The following is a 27989-nucleotide window of genomic DNA, read 5'->3' on the forward strand; positions in this document are numbered from 1 at the left end:
GGTCAGACCAAAGTTCCGGAATTGACGCGGGGACGTGGCTTTTTTTTTTTTGCTTTTTTTTTTTCAAGCTTGGATTGTACAGACAAGGCCAAGTTCGGGCAAGGACCATTAGTCGACTAGTGGTTGATTTGTGACGTACCTTACGCCTGCGCACTGATAGCAACGTGCGAACGTCTCTAGTCAAATGCTGGTCAAAATGTCATCGCAAAACTTCTGGATCCTGGCTCTCTGCTAGCGTTATGAATACGCACAGCTATTGGTTACCAGCGAAGCAACCAACCCCAGTAGGCTGGTTCCAAATAGTCGACTAGCGTAGTCAATCACCGTCGACTAGACAGAGTTCGGGCAAACGTTAGTTAACCATTGGTCAACTATAGTCCTTGCGCGAACTTGGCCCAAGGTGGGGTACTATTTTGCTTTTTTGGTGTCCTCATGTACATTGGTGTCCTCCATAATTTGCCTTGGTGCTCTCGATGGTGCTCTCTAGCAATTTCCCATTCCTTGGTGCTCTTTGTTAAAAAAAATTGAGGAGATGCGGCAATAGAGGGCGCTGTCGGAGCTACCGCGAAACATTTTGGAAAAAAAAGATTGACGCTCATGATTAAAATCGACGCGCGCGCCGACCAGAGACCGACTTTTTTTTTGGCCTAATAGAAAACACCACACTTTTTGTTCTTGGTTGGCTTTATTATTTTGTTTCAGTGTCCTTTTCATTTCAGGGAGCCTTTCAGAGATCTCTCTGGATGGCTGCATGTCGAAGGAAACACATGCTTTATGTCAAAGGGAAATAATGCTCTGTATAATTTTTTTTTGTGAACCCCCCCCCCCCAACCTCCGCCCCCACCTCCCACCACCCCCAGGCTTGACCCTACTCATCCCTCACCTCATCTCCTTGAAATCCAACTGGGAGAAATGTAGGCTGCACGTCTTTGCCGCCACTGCAAGAAGGAGCAAATGGACAGGGAGAAGATGAACATGGCCAACATGCTTAGCAAGTTCCGCATCAACTGCTTGGACGTGGAGGTCATCCCGGACCTGAACAAGAAGCCCAAGGACTGAGAGCCTGAGACGGTTCAAGGAGCTGTCCAAACCCTGGATGCTGGATGAGGAAGCAGGGGAGACCACGGAGAAGTTTCCTTGGAAGATCAGCAAGGAGGAAGTCACTACGCTCAACGAGAAGGTAGAATCTCCTTCTTGCGCTCAAGCACCCCCCCCCCCCTCCACAGAGAAAACTATAAACGAGGGCCATTTGGGCGCCATCGTGGCTTATAAATGATGGTTCCAAATACACGATAACCAGCATGAGTGAACCAGTGAAGTGTCCCTCAGTCCGGCTTCTGCTTGTTTGACTATAAAGCGCCCTCTTTCGTCCATGCATGGAGACAATACACTTCAAGCTTTCCCAGTGTCCACTTTACGCTTAGTCCCTGGTTTGTGTGATTTTAAGTCCAGTCTTGCAACATCTGTTAATTGGGTCCAACCTTTGACATTCTGGAGGCTGATTTTCAATAATGAGATTGATCACTTTCAATCCATTTTCCGTACTACTCTCAGTTCATTTGATTTGCCAAGTGCATGGAACACGACTTTAGTAAACATCAATAAATCACGACATTTTTTCGCCTGAAATCTTTTTTTTTTCTTTCAGACCAACAGACAGATGCGGATCCGTGAATTGCTTCTCCAACATTCCCAGGAGGCTCAGCTCATTGTCATGTAAGTACAAACCGGCGATAATGGCCACTATCGGACAATTAACCTATCACGGTGGAATTGCGTCAACGCAGCCGTTTCGCGGATACCGCCATCTTTGAAATGGGGGGGGGGGGGGGCATTACAATGAAAAGACATCCCATCAATCTCAGCTACTGTTGCATGATGAGACGTATTTTCATTGTAATGCCCCCCCCCCCTCGAAAAAAATAATTCAAAGATGGCGGTATCAGCGAAATGGCTTATAGAGTTGTCTAAGGGGCGTGGTTAACTCGCAAACGGCGGTAGGTCAATGGGTGGCTCTTTTCATGCCAGCACAATTGCTGACGTTTACACGAAATACCAAAAATTCTTTAAAAGCCGCTGGCGAAACAAGAAACTTTTTAAACAAAACTAAGGACACTTGTGTAAAAACTAAAAGTTACTTGTGTAAAAAGGGCACTCTTTACAGAATACTTGGGGGGGGGGGTGTTAACCGCTGGTGCAAAAAAATGGGGGCGGGGTGAGCAATAGATCTAACAGTGCTTGTGACCCAGTCTGACTGAGCTACTGTGGTCACCTGATCAAAAGTGATGATCTGATTGGTCGGTGTGCACTGTTGATTGACGTGCAGGAAGGGTCCATTATAACCTTTTCTTTGATTTCTTGCAGGAGTCTACCTATTCCCAGGAAGCGTACTTGTTCAGCCTACATGTACATGTGCTGGCTGGAGACATTATCCAAGGATATGCTGTCAGCAGGGATGCCAAATATGGCATCCAAATAAAAGTCAATACAAAGAAATTCACTTGAAATGTTAAAGTGACAAAGTACAATTCCAACCAGTTGAAAGACCCTCCTCACTTGAATGGAATTTGTGCTTTGTTTTGATTGATTTCATTAAGATCGTTTCTTTACCATCTAACGGGCTCACACTTTCACTGATGTTTTCAAAGTGAGTTTCTTGAATGCAGTCAAGTAATACTGATTAAGAACAATAAAAGTCTTCAAATAATTTGGAGTCTGTTAATCAAGAAACACTTGTCGTACTTTTACGGGCTTTAAAAACAACAGCCAACTCCACTTTTTTCATTACTGTGGGCACGTTTCTGTTTCAACTGAAAGTAATTAAAATCATTGTTTTTTTTCATAACGAAGCCAAGCGAAAAAAAAGAGAGTATTTATCAACAATGGTGGTGCTTTTGGTAATCCTCAGAATGAGGTTTTATGCATACTGTTTTCATAGCAAGTCAATTGTTACTTTTACATAATTCTCACATATTGTAACGTTTAAAATAATGCAATCATTTCATAAAAACCAGTGTATTCTAATTGCTGTGAATAGCATTAGAATATTTCAAACAATTGTTAATCCAAATGCCAAGCTTAAAGTCTATAAGAAAATCAGATTCAATCACTTGAGACTTTTTTCAGTCGTGACATGAAATAAAAATTGATACATGCATGGGATTGATTTAATTGACATCATCTGTGCTGGGCATACAGGGAACATAAGGCAAAGAAAATAACAAGTTACAGTAAACGCCCTAAAATTATCCAGGTAGGTAGCAAAATAATTTGTTTGTCTGTATGTCTTTTATACTTTGTTTGGAAAGATTTCCATATACGAAGTTCACTCAACACTCTGTGTACAAATCCTATGAGAGTGGACTGAAAAATTCTAACTGTTTTCTAAGAAAATGCTTGTATTTTCTCACTGCTCAAATTGACTTTGATGACATGAATTGTTATCTGGGGGCTTGTTAGTCAATACAGAGGAAAATAAGTGAACTTCGCATATGGTAATCTTGCCCTTTGTTTACTTTAGGATACAGTTATTGTGTTTAAATACCCAATACTACAAATTAGTTGCATTTGTTTTCGGGAAAAAAACATGTTATTTTATATGTTCACCAAATGTGGCAATAAAAAAAAATGGCGGTCAGAAACATGGCCTAAAAAATCCAGGTTGGTCGAGATAACGCCATAAACACAATCTGTTTTTAGTTGTTAACATTTCTGGATACATGGTGGCACTGCTTTATTGCAAACCTTTTATTGCAAACCTTTTGTTTCTAAAAAAAATGATGACCCAGCTTGCTTTGAAAAAAATATTAAATCAAAATATTTCTCGATAGGCCTACAATGGGTACAAAAAAATATCGTCAAAAAACTTAACACATACTTTTCACTATATCTCAATACTCATCCATATAGCTAAATATTTTGTTTTGCAAGAATTTTTAAAAAATGGTGAATCCATTTTTGTATACAGATCGGCGCATGCGCAATGCAAAACCATTAATAATAATATTTTGTGACATTGTCATTGAAAATTATTTCTTTTAATTCATTGGTTATTGTTTCGGCAAAAATAGAAAGCGATTTAAAAAATCAGCAACACGATGCTCGTGTATCTTTATGTGTTGGATTGTGTTTATTCGGGGTAAAGAAGGAAGCCACTGAATGAGGTCCGGTGATAAATGGAATTACTATACGCCCTACCGGACATAGTGAGATACATTGTATCTCTACGCTGCAGAACCACCACCGCGCTCCCAGACACCTGCTCATAGTGACTTGAATCATTGCTATGGCCAGCGACAACCGCGTCGCCGTTCTTCCGGAGAAGAACCCACAGGCTGCTGCTGGAAGGATATTTGTTCACAGAAAACATGAACACGTAGGTGCCCGGCACACCACACGTGAACGTGCCGGTGTCGAGATCGAAGCTGGTACCCGGCAGAAGCGTCTCGGTCGCCTGGAAGGGCAAACGGGTGAAGTCACTCGTAGAGGTAAACAAGCCGCTCGTCCTCACCACGGTGAATGCTACCCGCTGGTTGGAGTCGTCTGGTGCCTCCCCTGGCTCACCCTTTTGACCTTTGACACCAGTCCGACCGGTTTGCCCGACTGAACCTTTAGGCCCAGTGTCACCTTGAGGGCCAATCGGTCCGATTAGTCCTGGCTCGCCTGCAATACCAGTACGGCCTTGGAGCCCCAACTGACCTTTGACACCACGTGCTCCCCGCTGACCCCGGGGGCCGATATCACCCTTTTGACCTTTGACACCAGTTTCTCCTGTTGGCCCAACTAAACCTCTTGGTCCCATCTTTCCGGCAGGCCTCTGCCGTCGTCACCCGGCTCTCCTTTTTGACCTGCATCACCCTTTGACCCTTGTAAAATTCCTACAATTGCAGCTGTTTCCTGGCAGCACGTTTGGCCCGCCTGAGACGCAGGACCATCACCGTCCGAGGCAACCGGCCCAGTAACGGAAGCTCGGAGGTTGACGGAGTTACCCAGAAGGAGGGCGATTGAAAGAACGGTTGCCACGAAGATTTTCATTCTGTACAGAATAACAACGATTAAACTGAAACAAATCAGGTGAGATTTTTTTTTCGATAAAATAGTTTTTAAAAATGGGAAGAGTAGTGAAAAATATTGAGGTTTGATAAACAGGAGAACTAGTCTAAATATCATGACAATCCGCCGTCAGATTTGAAGAAAAAAAACCCTGAAAAACATGAGATTGGAGGAATCATTGTTCGAAGAATGTTTTCTTTGTTATATAACAGTGGCGTATGAGGGGTCAAGGGGCTAACATTTATGAGAAGCCTAGTTTATAAAACCGGTTGTCATGGCAACCCATCGAATCGATTTTGTTTTTATTTCGCCTGCCAATAAAATTTAAGAAAGGTCACCAAAATGCATTCCGATAGGGCAAAGCGTTCCGGAGCTGTAGTATTTTTTTTTGGAGGGATGGGGGGGGGGGGGGGAGGCGGAGCACATCTTGCCCCTTCCCCGGTCCTGATAGAATCATTAATTAAACCTCACCACACCCACCTCGATGGTTCGTTCTTGAAGATCAGGTCCAAGAAGAGATCACAAGAAGTTCAGTGTAGGCTGAAAAAAAACATACAAACGAATACTGGTTAAGTTTACAGTTTAATACTATTTTATTATCAATTAAGATAAATGGGTGCGATTTTTTTCTTATTGGGATCCATTGCCACCCCAAAACAGGAAAAATTACTCACTAATTAATAAGGGTCAAGTAATTAGAATAATAGGTTTTCCTGTCCGAATTCGTCAAGAAAAACAACCTGTTTTAACGTCGCATTGTTCACTTTCTCTCGAATTGACTAATTCTTGAAATAAGCATAATATTTGTTTACACGTTATTATTGAAACGATTTTTTTTAAATTAATTTTTGTGAAGGCATGTATCTTTTTTGAGACACTAGTAACTCGGTCAAAAGTCTGTTGGCATTCTAAGCTTTCGTTGCACTTGTCCAGGCAAATTTACTTTTAACTCCAGTTCACTATGAGTTTTAAAGCAGAAATGAACTTTTTCATTCACTATGAAATATTATAGGGTTTCCCGCCCAATTTCATACTTTGCTAATAATAATAATAAAACATTTTTATTCAACATTGCATAAAACATGCAGACCTTTTCACACCCGGTTGAACTTTAATAGCGACAGCTCAAAATATTTGAGGGTATTCTTCATTCACGCTTGAAAAGTAAGCAACACATTACGTGACTTGTGCATAGAATTTCTTGTGCTTTAAATTTCAGTCCCGCTCGGGAATTCACTTTGATGCATACGTTTACAAAAGCAACACAGTTCAATGATATTTGGAAGTTGCATTAGCAAGATATTGTGTTATAGTGATACATCAGAGTATAAAATGACATGGCTTTTGAAAAGTTTGGATTAAGGAATGTACAGCTATTTCAAAGATTGGAATGCCTGGGAAGGGAATATGAAAAAAGCAGAACAGAACTGTATCAATGTAAAGTGTCAAAGTGATAGAAGGAAATACATTTAGAACACTCGCCGATAAAATACTATGTCAAAATACAGGTTTTTATGTAGGGACAATTAAGTGATTAGTTTGTTAATTGTTGTAATCACTCTGTGGAAATAAAAAAAAATCGTATAGGCCTAGGCCCTAATTTTTTTGTAGCCAATACAATTGGCGAATTGCGAATTGCAAATTAAATGGACCCCTTATTCCATTGTACTTTCGTTGAAAATGAATACTTCCTCTTACAGATTCGCCTATACTCGGTGCAAGATCGAAAACCAACAAAAGAAATGGATTTTCTTTTGCACGACAAAGTTGCCTACACGATTTGGTGGGTGTAAATATTAAAAAATATATCAAATGCGTTAACTGCGACCTTTTTTTCAATGTAATGAACAGTCTCTCTTATTGGACGAACAAGTTGCGAAATTGGACGCAAAAACCTATATGTTATGATTCCCGAAGTTGATAAACAATCACAAACGAATTACAACGTGATCAACGATCAAGAAAAAATTAGGACAACGGTTGCGAACACAATTCCGATTTAAAAAATAAATAAAAGAAGACAAATTCCAAAGAATCTGATTACGCAGCAGCTAAATATTGGTGTGATCAATATTTGTTTTCATCTTAGTTCTCTTTTTTTGCCAACTGATGTACCTGCAGAAAAAAAATGTAAAGGAAATTTCAGCGTGTTTCCGCTATAAGTTCGAGGCACATCGATGAGTTTAACGAGGAATTTGCAAAGACTGCAGGCCAAAATGTCTGGCACAGTTCTACGGTGGGTGTTATAGGGAGGGAATATCACTCGAGCGATGTTTTCTGTTAAAATTTTGACCAAAAGGTTTATAAATATAGAAAAAAAACACAGTCTCCAACCAAAATCACTGCTCTGTTCTGATGATGAGTGAGGAAAATGTCAAATAACAGACCCTCACCTCGATGTAACGTTCTTGAATTCTATCACGAAGGGAATCCTCAACACTCAGCAGATTGCGAGCTGCAAATAATACCAACGAAAATGAGTCATTGAAAATCCACCGGGAGATATCTTGGGGGCTGTTGGGGGGAGGCATCGCTGAAATTCACAAGTAAAATACCCCCAGATCAAAATCTCTGTCGGGCGAAATGTGATCTGGAATGATTATATATATATTTTTAGCGGAATGCGTCCTGCATGCAACGGCCCCGAACAGACCCACGCACGAGCAACAATATTCATGTCTTCTTTGAAGGGTTTAATATTTTTGAATCAAACGCAGTAACTACCAAAACAAATGCCCAGATTTTCTGAGAGAAATCTGTATGCAAAAAGAATTTAAGGCCACGTAGGATCATTTACAATTGCCCGGAAAAGTACATTTAATGACAGAAACCTTGCAATGCTGAGAGTGAAGATAAGACTGGTATCAAATACCCGGTGAAAGTATTTCGCCTGATATATCGGTTGAAAACTTTGCAGGTGTTTTTAAAATTAAAAAAAAATTGTTAAGGTGTTATAAAGCATGGAATCAAGTAACGAGTATACGTTTTCTCTGCTTTTTCTCAATGATAGTATCCACTGAGCTGAAACTTCAACAGGTTAGTTGCGACCTTCTTAAGTTTTTAAGCCATTTTGTTGCTTCTCACGAAAAAAAAATTCAAAAGCAAATAATCCTATGTTTTCTTTTTTAAATTGCTTGCATTTGAAATTGTAGGCACCACAATGAACATACATTTTCTGCATTATCAAGGACAATCGATCTCATACTAAGGAAGTGGCGGCGGAAATCAGGTGGGCACCGCAGTCAAGGTACGGTCGTTACAAAAATAATTATGTTCCGGATTGGAAATCAGCGCACCGGTTTGACTACTAGCAACATCCCCCATTTGTTTGTTAACCGAATAATGTCCCTTTTTTTCTTATTATTATTTGTGTACCAACTGACCAAACACTTTCAAAGTATTCAGCAAATACTACTATCGCCATTTCAAGAAAATATTCAACGGAATCTAAGTGGCATGCTGAGTGGAACCCTGCATGCAAACAGAGCTTGTGCTTCATATTTTAAGATGAACAGCGGACAAGGCGGTTCCGGGGGGAGGGAACCATGGCCCCCTCCCCCCCGCCCCGCCAAAAAAAAACAATTTTGTTTTTAAGTGACGTCGCAATAAAGGCAGGCACTTGGTACACTACCATCTTTTCGAAACAAAAAAATGGTTAAAGTGGTCAGAAATTTCCTCAGATCGCCACAGAGCATTTAGAATTACAAAAAATTCGGGGCCCATGATTAAGCGGGCCCCGTGAACCCCACGCCGCAATTTTTTGGACCCACTTTCCGGGGACCAATTTTTTTGAGGAACGTTCTTCCGTGACCAACTTCCCATAACTCTTCATCCTGAATTAAAGCTAAAAGTTCAAAAGTTAGTTGTGCTGCATCATACTTAAGATTGTAAGCAATTGATCCTATGTTCCTCTAACTGGTTCAAGGTTGCTTGAACTTGTAGTTGTAGGAATCACAATGAGCATACAGTTTCTGCATTTGTGGGGGAAATCGATCTCATACCAAGGAAGTAGGGGCGCAAACACTACAGCTGGACTACCACAGTCAAGTTACAGTCGTTAAATAAAGATTATTTTCCGGATAGGAAATCAGCGCACCGGTTTGGCTCTAGTAAGCCTCCATCTGTTTGTCAACTGAAACTTGTCTCACAAAATATTTCAGATTTGTGAAAATCTGTACCAATCACAAAAAACTTTCGAAAAATAAGCCAAAAATCAATATGGCTGTTTGTCCAAATATCCAACAAAATCTCAGCGGCATGCTGAGTGGAATCCTACATGCAAATACATGAGTGAATTCATCGAGAGCTTTTGCTTCATTCTCTTCAAGCGAACAGAAAGCCTGAGTAATTTGTACAAACATCAACTCTATAGATGATTTCTACAAATTCACCCAGTTGAATAAAGCAATTTGAACTTGTATAAAACTGTGTGCTGTGTGCATCATCACGATCCGGTCCGTTTGTATTTGCGCCCTCTATATTCATGACACGTTCATCCTGCGATGATTGAATGAAACTTGATGATCAAAGCGCACTGTGAACTCTAGCGAAATGGCAAAGTTGAAAGGGTACTGCTTGAGCAATAACACACAATAAGACAGGAATGTTTTTGATGTCCGGATTTCCTGATAAACGTTCTTCCGTGACCAACTTCCCCATAACTGTTGATCCTGAATTAGTTTCAGTGATTGCCGGGAAACAATGTGAGTACATTGCACCACAGTTTCCGTGTTTTAAAATTAAATTGATAACATTAAAATGGCAAAATGAGGAAGAAAATAAGGGGTGGTTGATCATACTGATTTTATGGGTGAGGCTATTTATAAAGGATGGAGCTTTCGCAATATGTCTTCTTTAAACCAAGGAAAGACACTTTTTTTAAAGTATTAAACGTGCGTGAATTTGTTTAAGCATTAATCACAATCAGTTGAAACTCACCTGAAATCAGCAGGGAACTTGATGTTTAAACTCTTCTAAAAACTGCAATCAGATATGACTAGAAAAAGTTCTACTGATAGCCTTTGTTTTGACAATACAACTTTCCGTGAATGTACAGTGTGCTATCCATTATAGTGACAAGATTTCAACTTTATTAAAAACTAAACCAGTCAGTATGTGAACAATAATTTAGTTTGAAGCGTGCGAAATGAAAGTAGAGGCGGAAATAATGTCAGACAGGAATTCCTCATTCCGTGCAACAAAACCCTGATATATTTGGGTGATCGGGTACTACCCGATCATTGTTTGGAAATGTTAAGAAATTTCTTTCTTTCTTTCTGGGTTTTTTTCTGACAATAATTATCTGCAACTTTTCGTCTGAACAGTACAGACTTCAAACCTTTAACAAACATCAACGCTGACTCCGAGGTGTACCTTTTTTATACTCTGACGTCATAATGACGTCATCGGGTTTCTTATTACAAGCGATTTCACTGCAAAACCTCATAAACAAAATGAACAATCATGTTCACACTTTGAAATCTGATTAACTATAGATTGATAAACATTTTTGATATTCGAAGGTAAAGTCGTCTAACCTTTCCTTCCGGGGTTACTGGTAGGTCAAATTTAGGTGAATTTAAAATGCAAAAAGAAGTTGCAGAAAGACGAAACCTGATATGAACATGAACCTTAGTGTGAAGATGTGGATATTTTAGTGACGTCGTCATGACGTCATCATACATCAAATTACAAGCATTTCAGGTCAAATTTTGACAAAATAGTTTGACAGGCGCGGATCCAGAGGGTGGGGAGGGGGGCCGCCCCCCCCCCCAACACAAATATATCACAATTATAGTAATAATAATTACCCGTTCGCCTATCACAACAATCTGACATATGTTTTTGCTAGGAGCCTGACCCTCCCCCTGCAAAAATTCCTGGATCCGCCCCTGTTTGAGCAATATCTTTTGTCCTAATAAACCTGAGTGTTCAGTGTTTTGTGAAGTGGCAGATTGTGCCTTGGGCGATAGGCTACAGGACTACAGGGTCATCATCTTTGGGTGGAATTTTTTTTCCAAAAAGGTCATCGGATTATACCGCCAACATTGAACAGACAATGAAAGATTATGAAATAAACTTTAATTCAATGGGTGTTTCAAACACCTTGGAGAGTTGTGAGTATTTGTCCTGATCTTTACAAGTGGGGGTATTTATCACTGAGGTCCATGGCAGTTTATTTGCTGGTCTGCAGCCATAAATATTCTTTGAATTACCATAAACGTCTTTGCGACAATTCAGCATTGTGACGTCATCGAACGGAAGTAAGTTATAATAGGGAGAATTTGAAACTGAATCGCATGTTGATTCAAAGACCACGAACAAAAAGGCTACGGTTCAAAAAGGTGTGTTCCAGGCGCGGTTCTAGAGCCAATATTTTTTGGGGGGAGGGGGCTAGCAAGGTGAATCCAGATTTTTTTTCCAGGGAAACGTGCTGAAATGTTGACTGGTTATTTTCTCCGGACACTTAGGCCTCTGAAGATCAATACGTTAGGGGGGGGGGGGAGGCTCGTGTCATATTTTCTATGGGGAGCTAGCGTTCATTCGCTCGTACCCCCGCCCTGCAAACAGGACGCTGGGATGCTTTATACAAAGGTCATGATAAATTACCCAGAATGCCATCCCCACTTCCTTCACAAGATTCTGAGAAGCTCATCTGCCCTTCCCAGCGCCCTGTTTGCAGGGCGGTGGGTACAAGCGAACGGGGAGCGCTGATAAAATCCCACAATCAGGCACACTATATTAACTAAAAGTGTACAATGCACCCTTCTCATTTAGGGGGAGACCATTACCATGTACGTCAAATTCTTACATTTTGCTAGTGCATTTATTTAATTTTTTTATGGAATTTTTTGGGGGCTAGACAAAAAATTGGGGGGGGGGCGCTAAAGCCCCCCCCCCCCCCCGTAGAACCGCGCCTGGACTGTGTTCATAGCAGCGATTGGCCAAAATGTGAGGCACAGTTGTACAGTGAGTGCAGATTTGCACACTTCTTTTGTTCGAATGACGTTTTCTGTTTATAACTGTGACCAAAAACTTTTTACATGTAAATGAACAGAAAAAAAAGATACAGTTTCCCACCATATCACCGCTTTATTACGATGCTTGAATGAAGAAAATGACGAGACACTCACCTAAGCACAGTTCTTGAATTCTATCGCGGAAGCACTCCTCAACACTCGAGCGGATTGCTGGCTGAAAACAAATACCAACAAAAATATGAGTCACTAAAAATCCTCCAGGAGATAACTTGGGGGATGGTGGGGAGGCATAACTGAATTTCAAAAGTTCTTAATGCCCCCCCCTCCCAAAAAAAGCCTCTGTCGAGTGAAATTTAATTTGGTTTGATTATTCATTTCAAACAGAATGCGTTCTCCAACGGTCCTGTCTGGACTCAAGCGCGAGGAACATTCATGTCTCTTTTGGAAGGCTTTGCTATTTTCGAATCAAACGAAGTAATTATCACACAAATAAATTATATAATTGGCGGGAAAAAAGTACCTATACCGATTTAATGACAGAAACTTTGCGATGCTCAAAGTGAAGAGACCGGTATATCCGGCTTGGAGGATATTTTCTAGAAGGGATAATTGCGGAGACTCACACTCATGACAAGGAGGTATCTTTTTAGAAGGGATTATTGAAATGAAAACCATCATGGCTTGGAGGATATTTTTTAGAAGGGATAATTGAAGAGACCAACCATCATGGCTTGGAGGATATATTGAGAAGGGATAATTGAGGAGACTAACCATCATGGCTAGGAGGATATTTTTTAGAAGGGATAATTGAGGAGACTTATCATCCTGGCAAAGAGGATATGTTTTAGATGTGATAATTATTAAGGAGACTAACCATCATGGATAGGAGGATCTTTCCTAAAGGGATAATTATTGTGGCGACTAATCATCACTGCAAGGAGGATTTTTTTTTGATAGAGATTATTGAAATGAAAACCATCATGGCTTGGATGATATATTTTAGAAGGGATAATTGAGGAGACTAATCACCACGGCTAGGAGGATATTTTAGAAGGGAAAATTGAGGAGACTAAACATCATGGCTAGGAGGAACTTTTTGGAAGGGATTATTGAAATAAAAACCATTGTGGCTTGGAGGATATTGTTTTAGAAGGGATAATTAAGGAGACTAACCATCATGGCTTGGAGGATATTTGTTAAGAAGGGATAATTGAGGAAACTAACTATTATGAATGGGAGAATTTTTTTTAGAAGAAATTATTGAACGCACAAACCATCACGGCTTGGAAGCTATTTTTTTTTTTAGAATGGATAATATTTTAGGATAGTAATCATCATGGCTTGGAGGATTTTTTTTTAGACGAGATTATTGAACAGACAAAGCATCACGGCTTGGAAGATATTTTTTAGATGTTATCATTGAGGAGGCTAACCATCATGGCTAGGAGGATATTTTTAGAAGGAATAATTGAGGAGACTATGGCTTGGAGGATATTTTTTAGAAGGGATAATTGAGAAGACTAACCATCATGGCCAGGATTATTTTTTTTCGTAGAGGTAATTGAATGACGTTTTCTGGTTTCTAATTTTGATCAAAAATATTAAATGCATAGAAAAAAAGGAACAGTCTCCTACCACATCACTGCTCTATTCTGATGCTTTAATGAAGAAAATTTTAACAGACACTCACCTAAGCACAGTTCTTGAATTCTCTCGCGGAAGCACTCTTCAACACTTGAGCGGATTGCTGGCTGAAAAAAATACCAACAAAAATATGAGTCATTAAAAATCCTCTAGGAGATAACTTGGAGTCTGGTGGGGAGGCATAGCTGAATTCCACAAGTACAATACGGCCAAAAAAATGTCTGCACAGTGAAAATGTAATTTGGGTTGACTATTTATCTCAAATGCGTTCTCCAAAAATCAAATCTATCCATGAATTCTACAAAATGCATCCAGCTATTGAACTTGTATAAAACTGTGTGCATCATCATGATCCAGTGCGTTTGTATTTGCGCCCTCTAGTCTATTCTGACCAGTGACACTTTTATCCTGCAATGCTTAAAAGTAACTTGATGAAACCGGAATGGCACACTGTGAACTATAGCAAAATGCCAGTTGAACAACAGAGTTCAAAGGCACTGAGAATATCCACAAATAATAACACATATAAGACCGGCATTTTGAGATGTCCGGATACCTGTATACGTTCTTCCGTGACCAACTTCCGCATAACTTTTCATTCTGATTGAGTTTGAGTGATATCCGGAAATAATGTGAGTACATTGCACTAGGATTTCATGTTTGAAAATTTAAACGATAAAGTCAATAGGAAAAAAGGAGGCAAAAAATAAGAGTGTGCTTGATCATGCAAAAAAAAATGGCCATGCAGGTTACTAAGAGTCCAGGTTTTGCGAGTCTTTTTTTTTTGAAGCCGAAATGTGAAACACCGATTTTGTAGTTCCTCTGAAATATTATTTTGAATAAGCAGGTATAAATAAATCTTTACTGTTCTGAATCACAACAGGGAACTTGCGAAAAACTGCGGTCAGAAAACAGTCCAACCTAACAGTCGAACCTAAATAAAAAAGTCCATGTGACTTTACAGTGTATTATCCATATCGACGAGGATCCAAACGATTTTGTTTTCAAAGAGTAAAGAAACCAGTCAGTATTTGGACAATTTGTTTTTGAGAGTGCACAATGGAAGTAGTAGCGGAAATATTGCCAGACAGGAATTCCTCATTTTTATTGCCTTGAAATTTGACCTCACAAAACCGTGGTCTGCACACGCACCAACTGTTTACATTAAGAGCTGAAATAAAATAGCTCCATAATTTACAAAAGTATTTGAAATTAACTCTTTCAGACGGGCTTTGATTAGTGCATGTTATGCACAAACAAAGCCCGTCTGAACAAGTTAATTTCAAACACATTTGTAAATTATCGCGATACTTTATCAACTCCAAAGTGGTCGTTGGGAAAAGGCACAACTTCTGGATCGGAATTAGCGCGCTGGCTTTGCTGCTAGCAAAAGTGTATCAGAGTCATAGTAAAAAGAAATTGAACATTTGTTCATAAAAATTTTTTTCAGTCCTCAAGCTACCACATTTCACAAACACACAAAGACGAGGAAATATCAAGCCTACTACCGAGCTCGTTGTTTGAAAAATCATTGAATCAGCAACATTCAACAAAATCTGAATCCCACATTGATTCAAACACATCGTGCAAAAGACAACAAATGTCTTCAGAAGAAAAATGATTGTTTCAAACACTCACCGAGCAAAGTCTTGTTCTTGCAGTCAGTTCTCTCTCTGGTTGTCGTCCGAAGGTGACCTGCGGTCGATGTGAAGGGTGGACGGCCCCACATGTCTTAAATAGTGCCATCGATTTCCTGAGCAGTGACTAAAACCTCGGACCTGGATTGTGATTGCATGGCTCCTGTGCGCTGTCAATCACACATCACCGACTCGCTTCATATTAATGATATGAAAGCAATGTTAATGTCGTTGAGGCTATATAGTCACCATAAAAAAACTTGTCACCGACATTCAAATGGCCGCTTCTTATTGGTGGATATTGTATGGATGTCGGTGACACATCCAAATATGGAATTTATGATTGACACACACAACCTGTCAGTCACAGACCACTCACTTGTGGTCACCGACTTGTCGTCACCGACTTGTCACCGACAAACTGTGATTGGTGGATGGACAAGTGACGTATACACCGGCCGTGATTCATTCAATGTACAGTTGGCGCTTCAGTCTATTAAATTGTGTGGATATATTCGGGATTATATGAGGAATTAAATCGTACTCAAGCCAGCGGAGAAACTTGGGTTTTACTTAGGGTAGGGCACCTGGGGTGCGTAATTTTTTTCAAGGGCTGCACTAAATGCAAAATAAACGTATTATTACAACAATTAATGTTTTAATTCAGGTTTTCCAAATGGGGCGGGGGGGGGGGTGGGGAAGGGGAGGGCTGGGGCCGGCTTCCACAGGGGGTGGGGGTATATGCCCCGTGCCCCGTAGTTATGCCCCTGAGGTAGGCTTTGCTCCTTGATTGGGACTTTGAGGAAATAAAATACAGTTAAATAAACTTCCATGAACTTTACGTATCATATACGGCCCGTGTATAATCGTGGCCTTCTAAATGTGGAAAAGGTTTTTACACGTTAATATCTCCCAGTTCGAATAATCATTTCCAGAAATGTTAGAATGCATGACCGGTGATGATGGACCTAAAAATCGTGGCCTCCGCATAACGCGTACGATTCACCCTGAACTAGCCCTGGTGATATCCGGACAAATCACACCAGTGGGACCATACCATGCAAGTAAATGACAAAGCCACTTGTCTGATTAGGGGCCTTACATGGCTTTGTTCCGAACCGGGCACGAAGCCTATGTTTACAAAACGACCGAAAGTCACCGAAGTCATGAGACATACCGGTGTTTCCCAAACTCCGGCTTCGTTCCGTAAACCGGTTTCGGGCATGGGGTTTGCAATAGAGCTGGATCCGGTATTGGAATGAAGCTAGGATTTGGAAAACCTCGCTTGTAGCTCACTCGACGTGTGTCTAGTCTCCGTTCAAACGGCTCGCTGTTTCGCCACTCGGTTAACTACCGGCGCTAGTCAGGGTGACCTTGTGGAAAGGCTACAGTTAGGCCTCTTGACCAGCAGCGGCAATCCTTTGTTAATATTTGCGGAACCGCCGACTTGGAAAGTTTGAAAAGCTGGGGTGGAGGGGTTGGGCTGGACGCCAACTGACTATTGAGGGCACCGTTATGAATTGCACAGACTTGCAATCTCTCCTGCTGTTCCCCGAGAGATTATATTGTTCGATCCAGCCGTACGACAATGGAACAGCACATCTGTGTTAATATCACATGGAATTTAAACATTTTTAAAATTTGAAATTCAGAAGGAAAACAATTCCAGAGTTTAAATTGTCGTTGGCATTGAAGCATTCGGACATGATGATCATAAATTTTGACCAAAGTACGGTCCATGGTTTGGGTCAGGCGAGCCCGCTAAGACAGGACCAAGGTTAAGGTCCAATTAAGGTTTGGGTCAGGTGAGCCCGCTAACAATTAAAGGGACCACAGTGAAGGTCCATCGTTTGTGTCTGATAAACCCTTATACTTTGAAATTTAACCCGAGAAGTTTTAGTCCAATAAATAGCTGCTTTTGGCTGCAGCAGAGAACCAAGAGTATGTGTTGGCCATGCCTGAATTGCATCCAAGTATAAATAGGCAAATGTTCTATAAAATGAATGTAGTTCTCTCCGTAAATATATATATTTTTTGTCAACACTGGCAAATCGCCACAGAAAAATATATTAAATTATGCGCCTATTTATTGCACGAAAACAACACAGTCCTCGTGGACACGCTAATGAAACAACCACATTGAATTGAATTTTAGCCAGGAGATTAATCATGACAAATAGGAGAAGCAAACTAAATATTGAGACAAATAAATGGTAGTCCTCTTCGTTAATATTATTTTTCGCGTTTAACACGCTACATTTTCTGGGTAGGCCTATATATTAATGTTATTGTTTGATGAATCCTCTTCACATTCGAAAGGGTTGTGTTGTGTTGTGTTGTATCTCGACCTATCAAGAGATATAGTTTAAATTTTTCTTGAATTAATTATTTATGAACATTGACTTAAACTCGTCTTGTTTTTTATTTTTTCGTGCTTAACACACTTAATTGTTTTGTTATATTATTTTTATTGGCTAGCAATGCCTCTTTATATTCTACATATTTTTGTTATCTTTCAAATTTATTTAATGAACGACATTTCAATTCAACGCAACAGGTATTTCTTGAGTTATCGTTTGGAAACTGAGTGCGATATTTTTGTGTGTCATGAAAGTTGACTTTGGTAAATTCTTTACTGTGGTGACCACTATTTGTGTGGCACGCCCTCTTTTGAAATAAAATAAAAGTTGACTTTAATAAGGTATGTTTTTCTCGGTGTTAACACAGTACATTATTTGAAATTATTACTTTTATTGTTTGACAATTCCTCTCCAAATTCATCAATTGTTTGTTATCTGTCACGTTTAATCAACTTACGAAATTTCAATTCCACGCAAGTGACGCAACAGATGTTTCTTGAGTTATCTTCTGGAAACCGAGTGTGTTGTTTTTGTGTCATGAAAGTTGACTCAAAATCGCCATTAAATTTGTGTGCTTTAATAACTCACTACATTTCCAGGGTATATTAATTCCATTTTTTAATGATTTCTTTCCAAATTCAAACCAGTTGTGTTACACATGACGACCAATCAGGAGATGTAATTTCACTCCTATAAATCAATGTTTCTTGGAGTTATTGTCTCCACAAACAGGGTATTGCTTTTATTCCATGAAGGTTGACTCAGATTCGCCTTGTATTTTGCGCGTTTACACGCCACACTGTCTTTGCTATATTTCTATTATTGAGGAACGATTCATATCCAAATTCGAGAGATTTGATGGATATATCACGTTAAATCACTATGGAATATTTCAATGCAATGCATCTAACATTTCTTGAGTTATCGTCTCCACAACGAGTAGGTTTTGTTTTTGTTCCATGAACGTTGACTTAAACGCGTCTTCTATTTTTTGTGCTTAACTCACTTATTCTTTTGTTTATATTTTTTTCATGGATTAATAATTGCTCTCCATATTCAACGTCTTTGGGTATTTCTTGAGTTATTGTTTGTAAACCGAGTGTGTTGTTTTTGTGTCACGAACGTTGACTTCAGTTAGGTGTCTCGTGTTGACAAAACAATATTTACTGTGGTGACCACTATTTGTGAAGCGCGCCCTCTTTTGAAAGAAAATTAAAGCTGACTAAATGTGGCAGTTTTTCTCCGTTTTAACACAACACATTTTTTGGCTATATTCTTTTTATTACTAGACAATTCCTCTCCATTTTCTACAGATTTGTGTAATCTGTAACATTTAATCAATTAACGAAATCTCAATTCCATGCAACATGTATTTCTTGAGTTATCTTCCGGAAACCGAGCGTGTTGTTTTTTTGTCATCAAATAAGTTCACTCAAAATCGCACTACATTTTCGGGATATATTATTTTGTTTAACTACTCCTCTATAAATTAAAAAGTGTGGTGTTGTCTATGATGACCAATCAGAAGATATAGTTTCACTCCAAAACAGCACAATTATTTTTTCTAAATATTTAACAGGCAAGTGTTGCAAGTCATACTTTACATCTAGTCAAAATTTCAATCCCATAAAATGACTAGTTTTTGAGCAATCGTGTGGCGTAGGTGTCACACGATTTTCTGGAGGCCGTGACTTCACTTTGGATGGGCTTTGTCCGTGTTACTGAAATTATATTGCCGCCGATAATCTGTGTGTTTTCTCTCGATATTTATCATGCTTGTGTTGACTGTCATGCCCAACCTCTATAGGAAAAATTCCAATGCAATTTAACAAATATTTTTTGAGTAATCGTGTGACATTATGTGTGATTGTGTTTCTGTTTAATAGTAAGGACGATTTTTTGGACACCGTGACTTCAATTGGGAATGCAGTTTTGTCGGTGTTACAAAAAACTATATTGGCGCCGATAATCTCTATTTTGTCTGTCAGTATTTAACAGGCTTGCGGTGCCAGTCATGCTTAACGTACAACTATATAGTATTGAGTAAAAAGTGATTTGTACAAAATACATAGAACAAGAAAGAAAATGAGATCGAAACAATTAAATGTTTTAAACGTGAAAAATATTATCCAAATGAAACAACGCTCATGGCAAAAAAATCAAAACTCCATTTCAAAAAGAAAAGAAATTTCCAAGAGGTTCCTTTGTTTCCTCTTTTTCAAGGGCATTTTACCCAAACTCTTTCCAACTACTCTTTGCTTTCTGATTGTCTCGCACAGAGACAGCTGTACCCAGCGGTTTAATCTTTCAATAGAGGGCGCACCACATGCACAGGGGTCGCTACTGCTAACACGCAGAGTCAACACGAACTGGTATTGAATAAAAAGAAGACACTCATGGTTCGGGCAATATCTCATGTAATACTGGACGTATTAACTCAGTATTTCGTTGAGTAATTGTTCATAATGGGTTACGATAGCCAGTACAATTTCTAGTGAATTTGTCAAAGAACAAAACTAATGTGAGCGAAACAACTTAGTGTGTTAAACCTGAAAAATACATTCGAATGAACATCATCGTAATTGACAGAAAATACTATATGGTTCGGTTGATAAGTCACAATTTACAAATTGTATTTTAGTGAAATTCCGACCAATAATTCGTCATAATGTATCACATTCAGGAGTATATTTTCATGGGAATTCGTTGAATAAGAACGAAAACGAGATCGAAACGAGATAGTGGACTGAAGTCGGTGCGCGGTGAGCGGTGTTTGTTTAGCGCGCCCTCTTATGGAAGAAATTGATGCATGACGATAAAAATAACACGGAGTGTCCTCACAATGCTAATTCCTTCAATTGTTTTACATTCATTCGTTGGCGGTTCCTGTCAATTTTCAACATGCTCTTGTCAAATATCATGGCAAAATATAAGAGGAAATTTCATTTTTATGCAATGTGTTTATCTTGAGTTAATACAATAACTGTGTTTACACTGTTGAGGCAGAGAAAACGACATTTTTATTCTCAATTTTCTACCTTGTTTGTCTTTTTTTCATGACCAATCATCTAGCCAGAATTCAATTCAATGCGTCTCTTAATTTTTTGAGATAGCGTGTCTGCATGAACTATCGTTTCTGTGCAAGAGTGAGGCAAATGTTCTGTTTGGACTGTGACTGCAGCCTATAGCCAAGTTTTATTCCGTGTTGACGCAAGACACTGCTGATGGGGAGAAAAACAATATTTTGTCTCAATCTTCTGTCTTGTTTGTCTATTTGTCATGACCAGCCATTTGGCCACAATTCAATTCGATGCATCACTTAATTTTTGAGATAGCGTGCCCAGCTGGACTATCGTGTGCAAAAGTGAGGCAAATGTTCTGTTTGGACTGCAACTGCAGCCGATCACCAAGTTTTTCTCCGTGTTGCGAAACAAGACACTGTTGAGGGAAAGCAAAACAATATTTTGTCTCAATCTTCTGACTTGTTTGTCTATTTGTCATGACCAATCATCTGGCCACAATACAATGCGATGCATCACTTAATTTTTGAGATAGCGTGTCCAGCTTGACTATCATTTATGTGCAAAAGTGAGGCAAATGTTCTGTTTGGACTGTGACTGCAGCCTATAGACAAGTTTTTCTCCGTGTTGCATCACTTAATTTTTGAGATAGCGTGTCCAGCTTGACTATCATTTATGTGCAAAAGTGAGGCAAATGTTCTGTTTGGACTGTGACTGCAGCCTATAGACAAGTTTTTCTCCGTGTTGCGACACAAGACAATGTTAAGGGAGAGCATAACAATATTTTGTCTCAATCTTCTGTCTTGTTTGAATATTTTTCAAACCAGTCATCTGGCAACAATTCAATTCAATGCGTCATGTAATTTTTGTGATAGTGTGTCCAGCTGGACTATCGTTTCTGTGCAAAAGTGAGGCAAATGATCTGTTTGGACTATGACTGCAGCCTATAGCCAAGTTTTTCTCCGTGTTGACGGAGGGCACTGCTGATGGTGAGAAAAACAATATTTTGTCTCAATCTTGTCTTGTTTGTTTATTTGTCATGACCAGTCATCTAGCTAAAATTCAATTCGATGCATCACTTAATTTCTGAGATAGAGTGTACGTCCAGCTTGACTATCATTTATGTGCAAAAGTGAGGCAATTGTTCTGTTTGGACTGCGTCTGCAACCCATCGCCAAGTTTTTCTCCGTGTTGCGACACAAGGCAATGTTGAGGGAGAGCAAAACAATGTTTTGTCTCAATCTTCTGTCTTGTTTGTCTTTTTTTCATGACCAATTATCTGGCCACAAGTCAATTCGATGCATCACTCAATTTTTGAAATAGCTTGTCCAGTACAGTACATTTATGATTGCCAATGAAGGATATGTTTTATTTATGAGATTATAGCATTACACTTGAAACCACCTTTCATCATATCAATCCAAATATTGTTAACATTGTAATTGACCTTTAACAAAAACGGTGTAATTTTGCGACAGTCACATGCACACTACATTGTTTCTTTTCAGTGAAAAGTTCAGGCTTTTAAAGTAGCTCTACCCGCATTGTTTGGTTTACTAGTTTAAACAATGTAACCACTTGATTTTCTATTTCGCTGTCGGACGTTTCACGCCGTCAGAGAAAAAAATTATCAGCTTTATTTTAGATTCGAGGGATTTATTGGGCTCTTAAATAGTTCAAAATTTTTGTAACATCAAAATTCTCTAATTAAACGTGGGCGGATCGTTTCGATAGATGTCTCCATCATTACAAAGTGCAAAGCTTTCATATTGCTAGAAAAATAGAAATTTGAAAACAAAATGTATTTTTTATTGTCAAAACTAAAAAAATTGCACGGGCAAGCAACTATAAACTGATCGCGGTTATGCCATTCTTCTTGTCCGATATAGCGCTCTCTATTGAAAATTTTTAGAGCTCCCTCTATTGATATACATAAACAGCTAATTTGTGATCCAATAAATAGCGCACTCTATTGAAAAACAAAACAGCGCCCTCTACTGACCATACAGTTACCAACTCGCCCCCTTACCAACTCGCCCCACTTGTTTGCCCCAAACGGGAAAGGTCAATAGAGGGCGCCACTCATCTTATCAATATAGGGCGCTATTTATCGAATCAATAGAGGGCGCAGTTCTTTTATCAGTTGACAGCTGGCGCCAGATATCACCACATGGGGAAATTGCAACGTGATCCACAACTCGTTTTGGGGAAAGGTAAATTTCAGAATAAAATACAGGATTCTTGTGGAGCAGTTATTCAAGATCAGCGTAGTAAGACACTCGTAACGTGAATGTATAGTTTTGTCCCATTCTGACGAATAAAAACGTAATAAATTATGCTGGCATGGCTGGCAAAATAAATGTCAGTTAAGTTAGGCCTAGGGCTAGGCTAGGCCTTGTTTGAGTTTGCATGGACAGTCCTCAATTTTCGGAAGAATTGCTCCTTTAGTACACGTCCAGCAAATACCAACTCACGCTTTATTTAGCCGTTATAAATGGAGTGTCATGGCCTAGCGGTTAAGAGCACCGGACTCATGTTCTGGTGTTTCAGAGTCAACAATGTCACGTAGGTTCGAGCCCGCCGGCGGACACTTGTGCTTAAGTTAAGCAAGGCTCTTGACCATTCTTGCTTCGTCCTTTGGATGGGACGTAAAGCTGTAGGTCCCGTGTGTTGTATAATGCACGTTAAAGACTTGTTCGCTTAGTAAGAGAAGGGGTTCGCCTCGGTGTCCTAGCAGTGGCCGCAGCAACTTATATTAAACCAATGAAAGGTGCTACATAATGGGTCTCATATTTCTCATGTACTTCATTCATCTAATAATAGACATAACTGCCAGCGCCTTGAGTACCTATACTCCGTTGCGATAATGCCTGAATAGGCTTCTACAACGTAACCATACAGATACAGATAAAAGTGCCTTTCTGTTATCCTACGGTTTTCATAGAAATTGATGACGTGCATGCCATGAGCAGCCAGTGATGCAAGACACAGAGTCAGAGGAATGCAGCATATGATGCAATTTTTTAGCAGGTTGATCTCCAATGGGCAGCAGACATGGAAAGAATGTTGCAACCTGACGTCACTTCAGCGGTACAAAATCTATGGTGAGTCAAAAAAATTGAAGTATTTCCTAACATTAAAATTGCAAATGTTTCTTAGTTCTAGATTCATGTCTTAGCATAATATTTGCAATGACTGTCCTTCATTGAGATGATGTATGAGGAAAACGGCAGAGTCATATTCTTTTTTTTTTTGGCCTAATAGAGAGTCGGGAACTAGGATAGCTTTTATGGGCGGAAACCAGTTCAAGCTAGTTCCCGATTGTCTTATACCATTTGAAATCCACTTGTGTTCACAAGCGAGATCCAGTCTACTCATTTTCATATTCGATGCTTCGCGCTCGGTAACGGAATCGCACTCGGGATATGGGGACCATTGATTGTACGCTGGGCATGAAGACTACATCACGTCATTCAAACATTAACACGAGTCGGAAATTTAACGTGTTCATGATCGCAAGGGGAACTCTCAGAATTGAACGGGAAATTTCACTTTTCTTCCGGATCGTAAGTAGACTTCAGTACAACCATCTTAATCATCGATGTCTATTTGTACCTCAGGTGGCGTATCTAGTAATTGGGAGGCCATGTAGAGGGTGAAATCTGCATGTTAAAAAGACGATAAGTTGGGTCCAAGTTATTCGGACTACTGTAACAGTGTAAGTGTAGTCCGAAAATTTGGGACTCTCAATACTGTGTATGAGACTAGTCCCAAAACTTATGGTATTGAAAACATGCAAAGCAAGAAAATAGACTGGCACCTGAAACAACCAGTCCAACACAGCTTCAGTACTGCATCAATCAACCATGCCAAAAGAATTAAAGAAACATGTGGCATGAAGCGGGAACTAGTCTCAATTTACTACACATTTCTCCGTAGTCAAGCCACCAGACTATTGACACTGAATGATGAAGAGGTCAGTCTTTTCAAATAGTTGGACCATATGGTCATGATGGTTGGACATGTACCAGTCTAGTATTTAGTCCCATTTTGAAATCACTTGACGTCCCTCTCATGTGCAAAACATTGAAGAAAAATGTCCTTTGAAAATTGAATTGAGTCTCCAAACTTGGTTGGTGAAATACTGAGGACATTTTCTTTGCCCGTTTTGTTTTGCACGTTTCAGAGCACTCCAGAGCCCTGTCTGCTGTAAGTGTAACTTAGCCCTAGTCCTAGCCCAGGTTGGACTCTGTTGTGTACACGCAACGGAGTCCAGGGTATGAATCTCTCCTGCCATAGCGAAAAAAGTTTTAACACATTTAGTATTAATAAATATTGCTTGAGATTATTTATGCTTATTGAATTCTTCTCATTGTCTTTGGGTAATGTATTTTTTTTTTCATTAGAAAATTGACGTGGCAGGTCACACAGTGGATGATTTGGTGAACAAGACAATAGAATACCTTCAGCCCAATCCAGGTAAGAACCAAAATTGAAACATCATTGACGCTAACCTTCCCAAATCCTCCAAAATCCTATTTGCAAAATGTAGGCTTTTGCAGGATTGAGGCTATATGGCAAAAATGTGTGCCTGATTTATGAGGATGCACTGTGTCAAGGTCTTGGGCCGGATCTTGTGTTGTTCCCTGAGCTCAGGGAACCAGACTAGCTGGCTTGCATCCATTCACGGATGTGTAACCGCTTGCAAAAAAAATGCCGACTAAATAAATTGGGTAAATTTGGGCACTATTTGGACAAATCAGTTTCTTTCTATGATGGTCGGCCGACCATCTTTTGAAATCAATACAAAAATTCCACTTTTCTTAAAAATGACAGCACACCAGGTGCCATGATTTCACAGGATGTCTGAGACTGTCATTCACCTACAGTCAAGTAAAGTATTTCATAATAATTTGGTAGTTTTGTTTGTTGATGTTTGCAAATGTCGTATATTACCTTTAATTGTAACCTTTGGAATAATTACGTTTGGGGTGACTATAGAACACCGGTTTGAATCGGGTCTAAGTATTCACTTCAAACAAACCAAATAGAGATAGATCTTCTATTTGTGTGCTGACCCTAATCAATCGTATTGTCTTTCCTGAACAGTCTCCAGAGCCATGAGTAAAGTCCGTGGTCAGAACAAGGGAGGAACCAAGCCTCAACAACCCGTAGGATTCCTGGGAGAAGTCATGCTGAAGAACGGCAGAGAATTAGGAGAAGATTCGACGTTTGGTGAGCAAGCTTCAAGATGTATTCTCTTTTCTTCTGTGGTAGACTGATCATTAAGCTCTTAAATAGGTGCTCTAATCAGTGTTCCAATCCACCAACATAGTACCATGAGTATTGCGTAATTTATGTAGGGCCCAGCACTTCAGATATATGCAAGGCCAAGTAAAGAAATAAACCAGTTTCTCTTACCTGCCGGTTGCCTTTTTTGCACCCACTTTTTATTTTTTTATTTTTTTTTATTTATAAATGCATACATTCGCAATATACAGGTGAGTCAAAAAAGACAAAACCCAGATGGCAGGACCAATTTTTGAATAAAGTTTTGCCTGTAGCACTTTCTAAATCTAGGATATGAAAGCCCAATCAATGGGCTTTGTATTAACACAAGAATCATTCACATCACTCATTTGCTTAAAGTTACGGAATTTTGAACACAAACACCATTTTAAAGTTCTGTCCATGGATCACAAAGAAATGTACGTGTTATTTCAGCAAAATGAAAACAATTTACATACATCCCTGTGAGAATTGTTTTCATTTTGCTGAAAAAACACTTACTTTTTTACATATGTGACATGCCATTTCTTACATCCTCTTGCCTAGCGCCCTCGCTTGATTGTATTATGTATTCCTCTAGAGCCCCCAGCCAAGCCAACATTCCTTAGGACCCCCCACTTGTCCATTAGTTCTGATTCCCTCATTCCCACCATAGAGCCTGGACAGTGAACAGCTCTGTGGACCGCTCAGCTATTGTTTCCATAATTGACTCAAGATCAGAGTTTTATGTATTCCTCCCATTGAGGATTGCAAGAAGCTAGGCTAGGGTAAGTGTCTATTTTATTTTGTGTTCTTTAAGAATTCCAGAAGTCATGTTTAATGGTTTAATTATTATCAAGTTACATGTATCTACTTTCTCACTGATGCTTTCTTCAGAGGTTAGAAGTTGTTTTAATCATACATTATCTACAACTAGTTCCCTTAGAAATGTATAGAATTGCTTTTCCTATCATTAATTATTATTTGTTATTTTCTGATTGATAGTTTTGCTGAGAAATTAGTATCTTTAGTTTCCTTTATATTTACTTAGTTTAGTAGCCAAACTTTCCCATGCTTTGCAGTGGATTGCCACCTGTTAAACATCACCACTGTGGAATGTTGCTTGCCTCTCTGGCCAGAGTAGAAATCCCCTTAGGCCTTATGCTGAGTGTAATGCTAGTGGTTAGGAAGTGAACATATCGATAGTCCCTATTGCTACACAGCATTGTTTTATCGATAGTGCCCCCAGTGTACTGTGGTTTATGTTGAGTCTGCTCAAGCAATTGATATGTGATCACTGCAACATTGCCTGGCACTAGATGGACCACTGTTTATTAACTGCCCCTGATAAGAGTGTGCAGGTTTTCCTATGTTTTGTCAGAGTAAAGCTAATTATGTATTCACTCTGTTCTGGAAAAGTACATGTACTAGCAAGCTTTTGTTTTTCTTCATTCAAGTACCAGACTGTTTAGCCTTGGATAGAAGCTTTAGTTTTATGATTTACTTTTTAGTATTTACTCCTCTTATTTCTTAGGTTTGATACAAAACATTTAGAGTTTATTATTCTTAGTTTGTTTTGATTAAGATTTCACTCACTTACTAATATATTCTTTGACTCAGTACAGAACCATTTTATGCAGTTTAGCTGAGGTTGTGTTGTATACTTTTAAGACTTATAAGAGTTTTAAGACTAAAGCAATCACTTGCCTTGTTCATTCTTTGGACCAACATAACTTAACTTTCTGTTGACAGTTAACAGCATATTCTTCCTAGTTAGAGTTTAAGTTTCTTTCATTATATTATTATGCATTTTTCTTATTTGTGAATTCTTTGTTCTTTCTCACGAAGCAATGTATTTACAAAGAACTGTGTTTTATATCTTTTCAGGGTTTTTATATGCAGACACCATATTAAAGAACACACACCAGTCAGAGTATGCTTGTCTCCATTGCATGATTTCTGACGGTCACACGTGGAAGAATGATCACTGCCTCAATCCTACAAAATCCTCCAGCAATCACTGTCAAT

General features: G+C 39.3%; 1 protein-coding gene across 1 annotated transcript in view; it reads left to right on the plus strand.

The window, feature by feature from the left end:
* The first annotated feature begins 4285 nt into the window (after positions 1–4285).
* The window catches only part of LOC119734500 (endophilin-A1-like), a 31172-nt gene continuing 7468 nt past the window's right edge, over positions 4286–27989 (plus strand). The window contains exon 1 of the mRNA XM_038208036.1: positions 4286–4375. Coding sequence (XP_038063964.1) covers positions 4286–4375 — 90 coding nt within the window. The remainder of the gene's footprint in view (positions 4376–27989) is intronic.

Source organism: Patiria miniata, unplaced genomic scaffold (genome assembly GCF_015706575.1).
Source record: "Patiria miniata isolate m_02_andy unplaced genomic scaffold, ASM1570657v1 HiC_scaffold_10, whole genome shotgun sequence".
Lineage (NCBI taxonomy): Eukaryota > Metazoa > Echinodermata > Asteroidea > Valvatida > Asterinidae > Patiria > Patiria miniata.